The sequence below is a fragment of the Ochlerotatus camptorhynchus genome, unplaced genomic scaffold (assembly GCF_037179485.1).
Source record: "Ochlerotatus camptorhynchus isolate MF236.1 unplaced genomic scaffold, CSIRO-AGI_Acam_v1.1 ptg000229l, whole genome shotgun sequence".
In the NCBI taxonomy this organism is placed as follows: Eukaryota; Metazoa; Arthropoda; class Insecta; order Diptera; family Culicidae; genus Ochlerotatus; species Ochlerotatus camptorhynchus.
Genome location: NW_027040719.1, coordinates 1,116,779 through 1,128,245, shown reverse-complemented (window position 1 = coordinate 1,128,245; position 11,467 = coordinate 1,116,779). Strand labels below are relative to the sequence as shown.

The 11,467-nt window shown below is 40.7% G+C and overlaps 1 protein-coding gene across 1 annotated transcript in view; it reads right to left on the bottom strand.

Annotated features, from left to right (window-relative positions):
- The window catches only part of LOC135704039 (uncharacterized), a 98,790-nt gene continuing 87,323 nt past the window's right edge, over positions 1-11,467 (bottom strand). Inside the window, exons 3-7 of the mRNA XM_065225452.1 lie at positions 4,247-4,616; positions 4,051-4,178; positions 1,370-2,355; positions 744-1,106; positions 1-679 (exon numbers count right to left, since the gene is read on the bottom strand). Coding sequence (XP_065081524.1) covers positions 359-679; positions 744-1,106; positions 1,370-2,355; positions 4,051-4,178; positions 4,247-4,616 — 2,168 coding nt within the window. The 3' untranslated portion in view covers positions 1-358. The remainder of the gene's footprint in view (positions 680-743; positions 1,107-1,369; positions 2,356-4,050; positions 4,179-4,246; positions 4,617-11,467) is intronic.

Here is an 11,467-nt window from a genome sequence, read left to right as displayed (position 1 = left end):
TCTATTACTGTATTTTTGAAGGCTTCAATCCACAGTAAATATTACGTAACCTTATAACTTCATAGTACCATTTGACTCTCATCTTTGAATATGTAATACATTTGATCTAATACTAATACGTTTCTTAAAATAAAAATCTTTATGTAAAACTTCCTCCTTTCTTTCAGAGTATCTCTTATGGCCAAACAAATATGGCATTGACGTATCTTCAGAGTTTTTTTTTCTTCTATGACACAGTATGTTGAATTCACTGTTTACGTACCGTTCTACGTGTTGAGCCTCTATGATCTAATGTTCTATATCAATAACCTAGAAAACACCATTCAACATCCATGAACATCTAACTGTACACACGATTTCAAAAATACTTCAACTTATTCGCATTCACATCCGGAAAGAACGTCCCGGTGGTTTTGACCAGCGAAATCGATTCCTTAGCCGCCCCGGCCGGTGCGGCGGGTAAACCTATGGGAGTGGGAGCATAGATCAGCCGACTCGTCGAGTCCGCATCCGGTGGGTAGGAACTGCGAAAGGTCGCCGGCTGGTGCATCGTCAATCCGGGAGGAAACGCCAGCAGAGGCTTTTCCGATTCCTTCGCCTGGTGGCACTCGTGCTCCTTGATGTCGGCAAACGTTTCGAACGAATTGTTACAGACGACGCACTTCAGGTGGTTGCGGGACTGGAAAGGGTTAAGCACTTTTCGTAAATGTCGTTTGGACGATCAGGCAAAGACGCCGCCTTACCTTTTCTTTATAGGAGAGATCCATTTCGTGGGTTACGGTCGCGCTCGGTTCCGCCTTGATCTCGCGCATGTGTTTCTCCAGAATCTGAGAGAATCCACCAAAATCCGGAGTTGCAAACAAAGGCATGGACGACGACGGCGGTGGCTCCATTGGAAGGAACATTTTCGAAGGACTGAGGCTGCGAAGCCTCCGTGCAGTGTCATCCTCATCGCTTCTATTGAGCAGGTCTTTCTTGAACCTTGATTCCGACTCCAACGCTAGCGGCCCGTCTCGATGATGGAAGTCCTGATTTGGTGTCGCCTTGTTGGAGTCGTTCTTTTCCAGCTTGAAACTGGTAAATATGGCCTGTGGAGAATCCTGAGCCTGATTCGGGCCAGGTGGAAGAAGGTGGCTCTTAGCAGGGTACGATCGCTCAACGATTCTTTTGTAGATGTGATCAATGTGATGGAGAGAGAGATCATGCAGACACACGCCACGCGGTAGTTTGTGTGGGTGTTTGTTAGTTAAGAGAAAGGATAGGTCTTCTCTCCTGAAGAATGGGAAAGTGGTTAGAACATTTTGCAGATGTTTACATAGTCCGAAAGTTGGAGTTGATTCAAATGTGAAATGATTTCGATTCTACTTACGTTATTGTAAACTTCCATGACGTGGTTTTTCCGAGGTCGACCCCGCTTCCTGTTGAACAAAGTTTTACTCGAGCTGAATTGCAGAAAATTTGCAGTTTGCAATAGGGGTTTTTGTCGATCTGCACTGCTGGCATCCGCCGGTGGGTCACTTAACTCAGAGTCGTCCTTTCTCAGTAGTCGATAATCAATCGACGGGTTGGACAACAGCTTCGACTTGTTCAGAGATGGGTTGAAGAAAGACGAATCCTGAACAAGCGTAGAAGGACCAGCGACTGCTTCGTCCTCTAACTTTCGTTTCAGTGGGTTGAATTGATCACCGATGTTCGCAAAACTCATTGGAACTGGACTTCCCTGACTCCGTGCCAACTCGGTCAGTGTCGGAGTCACATCCAGCATGGCGCGTTCGTTCAACTGGCAGATATTTTCATTGAACTTATACAACTGTTTCACGTACTCATCATTCAGTCCACTTTCCGAGAGCTTCTTCAAGCTTTCCAAATTGTCCGCAGCCAACACCTGATCGAAGCCCATATTCTGAAGCATCTGCATTCGCATGTGAAGCATCATCTGCAGAGGCATGGTTCGGAATGTGAGTTCCGACATGATTGCCAACAGTTCCAGAACCGGATTGCGTGGCACTTGCTCCGAGGTGGCAGTCGGAGAGATGGGAATCTCATCCTCTTCCTTGGTAGAGGTCGCAGCATTCTCCTCCGAACGGCTCATGCCAAACTTGCTCAGCAGATTCTTGGCCATCTGGAACTTTCGATAGTCCACCTCGGTGTCCATTCGTTCGTGCTTGCGCTTGTGACTTAACAGTTGACCGCTGGAGTGCAGCACGTAGTGGCAATTTTCGTGCATGCAGTGGATGTGGTTGCAGACCCGCGAGAAGCGACAATTTTTGTACGAGCAGTCTTCGGTTTTGAGGAACTTTTTGTACCCGTCACGGAGAAGCATCTCGTCCTTGAGGTGGTAGGTTTTGTGTTTCTCTGAAAGGGAGAAGAAAATTGGTTTGAAATATAGTAGGACATTTTAGTTTATTTTATTGGATCAATTAAGACTAGATAATCGTTGACTAACTACACACTACAAAATAACTAATTTTACACGTGACGGAATCCGTCTTTGACATAAAAGATGAGACGTAAACAAACATGTCGTGTAAAATTAAGTGCTGCGAGACTGATAAGTTCGTTGTTCGACGAAAATAACATTTGATTGAGCTGTATTTCGCGTCTATTATGACTCAAATTTATGTCAAAATTGACGCTCGTATATGTCAGCCTCAGAGCACCTAAATTTACATGATTTTTTCTAAGTGTGTAGCTAAAAATGATAGCAATTTAACAAACACATCAGTAATATGCAATAAGCAATAAGATGTTAATAACTATCAAAATATAGAGTAGACCTTTTCGTGGTGTGTTACTGGCAGTGATGGCATAATCCTCACTCAAATGATTTTGTTTCGCTCTCAAGGGATCCCAATATCACGCATGATATTGGAATAAAATATCAAGCATGATATTGTTTTTACAAGCTCCTTTGATATTGCGAGACTATTCAGAGCATGTAAAATTGCAGCCACGAGTTGACGAGTTGACCACAAAAATGATTCCTTTGCACATCGTTTTCTTAGAAAGAGAAAGCATAGTTTGCTGTCCTTCTTTACGCTTCACAGATGGCAGACACGAAGTTACTGCTGCTAGCAGTGATGAAAGTTTCGTTTCGTGTTCGGATGTCAGCAAAAATCTTGAAGCTCAAACTCAACACAGTTTGGTTAGAATTGTAGCCGGGGAGTTTTGTTAGCATGATATCATAGCAACCGTATCACAGCTTGTAATATCATTGGCTGTTGTTTGCGTGTTGAGTTTTTGGTTTACGATACTCAAATGAGATTATGCACATTGGTGAGTTTAGATCTTTTGATATTTTCACATCACTGGTTACTGGTAAAAGATCTACCATTGAACCCTAGTCTTGACAACTTCAAACTAGGGGAACAGGATTTTTCAGTAATCGAAGGAACATATTTTAGTCCTTATTACTTTATATGCCTTGTTAATCGTGACAAGACTCGGGTAGTGACCAGCTCCGTTATGAATTTTTACATTGTATAATTCAAAGCACAAGTATTATTTATGTTCATAGAGTTCATATAATCATTTTCTCTTTGTCCTTCTCCCTTTAGTTTCCTTTTCCTCTTATCTTTTCAGAAATCGAGTAATGGCTCTATAGCCATAAGGCACAAAAGGCTATGATAAGAGCTAGTGCTCATGCTCATGCTTTGATTTAAACAGGCCCGATGATTTCTGAATCATCTTGCCCCTTAAATGTTGCACAGTAGGTCTAGCCGTTTTGGTTGGTATGTGAGACGCATCTTCGATGTGAAATCAAAGAGACAAGACAAATGATAGAGGTAAATCCCTCATTTTCTATGATGCTTTTAAGAACTGGCTGTGTTGGTGATAGATTAGATAAGATTCGATTGCGCCGATGGGCCAAATTTGCGTGACATAATTAATTAACCTTTCCTATCAGCGACATCACAACATCAAATTTCGTTTTCAATATGATCTAGTGCGTCGAAAAGTACGTATTGAATTTAATCCGAAGGCAAATAACAAAGATAAGACTTCAACTTCGTTTAGACCGATAATTTTTCAGAGCATCTCAGGACTTACCCATATCCGCCTTGTTCTTGAAGGTGTATTTGCAGTTCTCCCTCCGACAGTGAAAGTGTGTCGTCTTCTGTCCTTTGAACGCACAATGATCCGTATTACACTCTTCCGTAGCGCGAAACCGTTGAAACCTAAAACGATGGCCACAAATTGGCGATCAAACTGTTGCCCCTCAACACCCACCCGGCAAAACACTCACCCATTCTTGACGATCGCCTCGTGCTTCCGGTGGTAGTTGGCATGCATCTGCACGTCGCTGGTGCTGATATAAACCTTATCACAGTTCTCGTGCACGCAGTGGTAGTGCGTGTGCTTGTGGTTGTGCTGACACTGCCCGTACTGGATGCTGCAGTCGTCGGACGACGAGAACCGGTAGAAGCCATACTTGAGCGATTCCTTCCGCTTTTTGTGCCACTTGAGATGGCGAATGATTTCGTACTTTTTGTACAGGACCTTCCCCCGGCAGAACGTGTCGTAGCAGTGGAAGTGCTCGTGCAGATTTTCGTACTGGCACTTTTCCTGGTTGCAGTCGTAGCCGGAGGCGTACCGTTGAATCAATCCATAGTTTTCTGTGAGCGCAGCGAGGAGAAGAACAAAGAAAAGGGAAAACTTTTGAAATTGCACTCCTTCGAGCTCGGTAGAAGTAATGGAAGAAAATTTTTCAAATTTATTCTATATGTACTTGAATGTGAATCGCTAGTGGCAAAGGATGGTGGGGCGTGGGGGGGGGGGACAGCGAAGGATGTAATAATTAGAGCAAACTTTGTCAGTCAGTAATAAATGGATTTGATTTAGTTTTGTGAGGAGAAAGTTTCTCCAGACTGAACTTCTAATGAAGGGTCGTTACGCCTCAATGGAGCGACAGTGCATGTGCAGGTAAGTGGTGAAATATTTCACCGACGATAGCAATAAGCGCCAGAATGTAGACTGATTCGAGCCGTTGGCGAAGGTTCCCGAGTGCGGAGGTGTGGCAACATTTGAACGAAAATGATTCAGAAAAATTATCGCGTTGTAATTAGGCTTCTAAATTATCCGGACATGGATCACATAATTATCCGGAAAGACCTATCCAGTTGATAGAAATAAACGGAGTCAATCCCTATACAATTTCTTTCCGGATAAACCCCAGTTAAAATTATCCGGGTAATTTTATCTTGGATATTATCCATTATTTTTCTTTCCGGATAGTATCCGGATCAGTGCCTGTTTTTAACATTTACCATTATAAGCAAGAAGTAGCGCTTCAGCCTAGTGTAGAAGAATTGCGTTTGTTTTGAAAATCTTCGCAGTTACGTATGAGCGAAATGAACAAATGACTTCATTACGCATCAATGAATACGCGTTTGTTGATATTCACCAGTACCTATTTGATTATCCAAACCAAAATTGTCAAAACAATCTAAGCAAAACAATCTAAGCAAAACAATCAAAGTCATGTTGAGCTGTTGGATCTGTTCAATATGATCTAAACGAAGATAAAAATATGATCCTTGATGTTTAAAAAGCTTTTAATAAGTTAGCACTTATGTAAGGAAGACATTTCATTTGAGGTTTTGAGATTAAGAAGGACAATGATTCCTTTTCTTAACATCAAAGGAGGACAATGAGTTGTTATCAAACGTTTTAATAATACGTACGCTATCACAAAATTCATGATTTGCATAACTTATAGTCGTTACCAATCCAATTCATCTTCTCGTTATACTTCTGAAAAAAAGCATCAAACTAGGTTTCATAATTAATTTTTGATACCTGTAAATGATCTAGTCTAGCTTTACCGCTTTAAAACCATCCCAACTTTTACCATGTACAAAAATCAGGATGCATGTCACATGGAACAACTAAGCAACCTGTTAATTTTACCATTGATTCAGCATATGACTACCAGGCCACTGTCATAGTGGGGGCGAATAGGCGTGCTTAGCATTCTATACAATAGAATTCCTATAAATGATATTATTCCTTACATTCGATTTGGCAGCGGCCTAAACAAATAATATCAATATAAATCCCATAGAACCAGAACGTCAAAATCGAACACATGTTGGATGTTCCATTTGGAAAATTTTAACTTAAATTTGACAGATAGAAAATTTTCAAATAAACCTGCTATTGTATCAGACTTATTTCTGCCAGACCATCAATTTTGATAAACACCTCGAAAATCACATGATCAACCATGCAGAGATTTTCGAAAATTATTATTTATTTTCGAAATGTCAATTTTAGGTAAAAATTCAGAAAAATGGAACACAGGCTAAGTCACAACCACTTGATAAATTTTCACTGACACTTCGAAATAAATTGTAATGTTCAAACATTTCTCTTCTGTTGAACGTCCGATTTTCGAGAAATTGCTTGTCAAAATTGATTCCTGGTTTGTCTGAAATTAGTCTGGTAAATAGCAGGTTAATTTGAAAATTTTCCATGTGTCAAATAAAAGTTAAAGTTCACCAAATGGACCGCAGCCTAAATGTAGGGGGGTTGACAGCTGTAGTATACTCCTAGTCCCACCATCGAATGGCATTAGCTCAGCCCACTGGCAGGCGCGTAGGCAATATGTTCTACAGTGACAGCGGGCCCAGCACAGCAAAATAAATGATTTGAGCCCGGGACATGCTGCCTACTGTCAAACGCTGCTGTTAGTGTACACACTACCAAAAAGTCATGTAAATTTCCGTGCCCTGAGACCGACACATGCAAGTGGCCCAAATGACATAAGAATCAGTTGAAAGAAACGAGAAAATAGATTCAATCAATCGTACTTTTCGTCGAGTTACGTATGTTTCGTTTTGGGAACACTTAATTTTACAAGACATGTTTGTTTACGTTCCATAATTTACGTCAAAGATGGATTACGTCTCGTATAAAAATAGTTATTTTTAAGTGTGTAGGTCTTGTCACTGGCCTGCATTAGCTAGATAAGAAGAGGTTGCGACACACCGTATGCGTGATAATGTTTGCACCATCGTACAAATAAGGTTCTTGTTTCACCTGTGCATACAATGACTTGGTTTTCTTTGCATGCACGTAACCTACACAGAGAAAAAATACTACTCAAAATTTGAGTTCTTTTTACTTAATATTGAGTTCAGCCTCTCACTTGCACTCTTTATTGTTGTCAAAAAAGGAACTAGGGATTCGACCCAACGATATAGGGTAAATTATGGCTTCGGCACCCATTGACTGTTTTCGGCAACCGAAATTGAAACGTTAATTTCACTGTATTTTCCCATCAAAACTCTTCGCTGAACGAGGGGGGCGACACATCTAAATCTCAATTCTAGATGCTCAAAAAATCTCACACTAGCGAATAAATCTTCGAAAAATCTTCTTACATTTCTCGCATCTACTTGCATCGCGCATCATCTTTTTGCAGGAAATCTTCAAAATCGTGATAAATCTTCTTTCTATCTACTCAGCGTACGCGCAGCTAGCCACATCAAAACACAATATTTCCTGCATCGTAGATAGAGTCGTCCCCCTCCTCGCTGAATGTATTAAGCCGATTCCTTACCTTTTCAGCATCAATCTGATTACATTTTTACGACTGTGCAATCCTGTTATGCCATATTTTTCTTTAAATTAAATATACACACTACAAAATACGGCTGATTTCGAGTTGCCGATAATAGAACAGCTGGTTAACATGCAGTTCAAATGGAAAGGGTGCCGAAGAAAAAGAGACTGCCGACAATAGTCACACTCACCTGAGAAGTTTGGAGCGTTGTAAAAACATGTTCAACCCGTTTTGATCAATTCTGTCGATTGGAATTGGTAGAACAGCAAGCAGCAGATAAATGTCAACAAACAAACCTGTCATGTATGTGTGTGACGCTGAGAAATCGCTAATAGAAGTTCGGACGCTGCTTAGACTGACGAGAATACGTAAATTCCCCTAGTTCAGCCCAATAAGTTACTTTTGTGTAAACTGCATCTTCTCAAATTTTCATGAATTAAACTTAATTTTGGGTAGAACATTCTTAAGAGTAAGTAATTTTTTTGCTGGTGTTGCATGGAAACTACTATATATGCGATTTACTTTAATTTGGTTTATTGGTCTGAACCACAGAATTGAGGGAAAAGTACTTAATTTTGGGTAGTTTTTTATCTCCGTGTATAGCTCATACCGTAGTAGGCTGCACGGCAAATGAGAACGACCCAAATTTGAGTTTAGTCAACTCATAAATCACATAAAGTGCAGGAACTCAGCGATGAGTAAATTTGCCTCATGTTTTCCCATGTTTTTCCAAGGATTTTCCAGGGAAAAATTCCTGAATTTGAGAAAAGTAAAGATTGCATTCCTTCAGTCTATTGGTACTACTCCGAGACTGAATAAAATTTTCGTCAATTTCCTCATTTTCCGGCAGATTTTTTAGGTTTTCCACAGGAAAACATGGGACAAATTTACTCATTGCTGAGTTCCTGCACTTTTGGCGATTATAAGAGAACTAAACTCAAATTTGACTCGTTCTCATTCGCCATGTGTGTATAAAACAAAATGATTAACTTAGTTTGACAGTTGCACCATGACGAAGTGGCAGCCAGCTGGCTGGCATGCCGCCATGTTATTGAAACCAACATCTGAAACGTCACAATTCCAGTGTGAACTGCAAAAATGGCGTGACTGAATTGTCTTATTTTTATCAAATGAAATTATTTTCCCTTTTATGCCATATAAATGGTTGACTTCGTGGAAGAAAATCAGAAAATAATATTTTATGAGTCCTAAGTTTATTTTTCACAAAATGTAAGCAAAAATATTAAGAATATCCATAATATCAGTCACGCCTTTTTTGAAATTCTGGCTTGAATCTTCTATTTGTTTACAAATTATTAGCAGTCAGTGGGGCCCGCAATTCGCGGGTCCGCAGCGATGTTAGCTCTTTTCAAGGCAAGGCAAACAAGATAGGGATGCCAGCTAGCTGGTGGCAGCGTATTCGTGATTCGTCCCACGCGCAAATGTCACAAAAAGACATTTCAATCGCCGTGGGAGTGTCCCGGTGGACCGTCAAAAGGGTTTTAGACCGAGAAAAGAAAGGAGAACTGTCCGCAAAGGTTAGCGGCTATCGCTGCTATCAAAAGGAAGATTCGGGTGTATCTAGTGCGTTCAATAAGGAAAATGGCAAAGGACCACGGGATCAGTGACTTTACGGCACGGAAGATCGTAAAGGAAGATTGCGGGGCGAAGTCGAGAGCACGGAAAAAAAACTCACATGATTACCAACCGCATCCGGAAGCTATGAGTCGAACGATGCAAGAAAATCTTGAACTTCCTTAAGCGAAAAAATCCGGTAATCCTGTTCACCGACGAGAGCATGTTTACCGTCGATCCCGTATCAAATTCCAGAACCGACCGGTATATTAGTTCTCTTCCGGTAAAAGACGTGGCCGACGAGCACAAGAACATGTATCAGACCAAGCATCCTGCTAGCGTTATGCTGTTTGGATTGGTGGCTTAAGATGGCAAAAAATGGACCCGGTGTTCATTCCAGAAGGCGACAAGGTCAACACGGAGGTCTACATCGGGATTTTAAGTAAGTATGTTCTTCCTTGGATCAAAGAACAGTACGGTCCGAAGCCAAATGTTGTATTTTAACAAGATGGGGCTTTGTGTCACACCTCGAACCACACTCAGAAGTGGTTGCAGGAACATCTTCCGTTCTGGGCGAAAGATATGTGGCCGCCATCCAGCCCCGATCTTAATGCGCTGGATTACTCAATATGGCGCGTCATGAAGGCCAAGGCCTGTTCTAAACGCACCCCGAGTACAGCAAGCCTCAGACAAACATTGACCAGTACCTGGAGGGAAATGGATCCAGACTACATTATTAGAACCTGCCGTGCATTCAGGAAGCGTGTGGAGGCCGTAATTGCAGCAAATGGAAACTCGATCGATGATTAACATAATTTAAAACTCTGAAAAAATTCCCCCCTTTGAATAAATAAAAAAAACTCGAAAACGAAATTATTGAGATTTTTTTAAATTTGACATTGCTCAATGGTGCAAACATTATCACGCATACGGTAATTAAACAAATAAGCTTTGCAAACAACGCTCTTTGAAAACAATTTTATGAATATGTTACTGGAAAATGTTCAAGGATTAAACATGAGGACATTTTCGGGCAAAAGGAGGATGTCGAAAAATTATTGAAATAGGAGGGCATGTGCTTCTTTAGGATACAATATGGTAACCCATAAATTATCACTGCTTCTCCGAAAATGTATGGCTGACGTCACTTTGTCTGCATGCTTCAAAATCAAATTTTATATAAGTTTGAAGTGTTATTGAGTGTCATATAGGATGCAGAACTCGAATATGGTGAAAATTGAAAATATACCTTGGTGGAATTTACGTCACTTTGTCATCTCACGGCAGTGTAACCATCAAGAATCAAAAAAAAAAATCATTCACTACCAGGAAATCAACGTTTCTGATTAATTTACAGATTTTTTTTATCAAAATGCTGAACTAAAAATACTGAAAAACTCAGCAAAAAATAAAGGTAAGCAAATAAATTATTTACTAATATAGAGAGATGTCGTTACTCTCGGGCTTTTCGCGGAAAACAAGCTTGTTCGCTAACTCGCAAACAATATTGCATAATAGTTCCATAGAATGTATAGAAACGTCAAAGTGATCCGATGCCAGCGCTGCGGCGAGTAGTTCGCGGAACTGATAATATTCAAATCAACCGTTAAATGCGTGAACGAAGTTATACAATGAAGTGTTACGTCTGCTTGTCTGTGTAGATATTATCATCAATTCAGCATGAGGCAATAATTTGCCATCGATCTGTGCGTAAAAACCAACACGACACAATGCTATATTTGTGTAAAATGAAAATAATCATTTGGCATTTGATCTTCAAAATCATCCCCGAAAATGAAGACGAATATTAAAACTGACAACAACAGAGGCTATAATGAACATCCAGTCACGAATGAAGAAAAACGAATATTGACTTCGATACTCAGAGGTTGCCTTGATCAAGAGAATGCTGTTATGTCAAGATTCAAATTCATGCAGGTAGTTGGTCTATCTGTTATGGTTGTCAGCTAAGTTGAGTGCAGAAGAAATGATTTTTATCAGCACTGATCCGGATCACAGGACTGCAACGCCTGTCATCTGCGAACAAATCGAGTGAAGCCAAATTTCTCTGGTACTCTGGTGCTAATTTGACAGCTCCTTATAGGAGCAACGTTATAGGAAAGCATGATTCACGCAAATTGTGCTCGTCAATTCGAAAACAACTAAATCATTTATTAATTGTCAATTGCGGGAAAGTAGGAATGATTTTGAAGGCATTACATGTGTTGCCACATGAGCGGCACCGGTGATGTAGTAGTAAGCGTGATTACCTCTCACCCCAGCAGGCCTGGGTTCAATCCCAGTCGGCGCCGCCGTCTGTTCTGA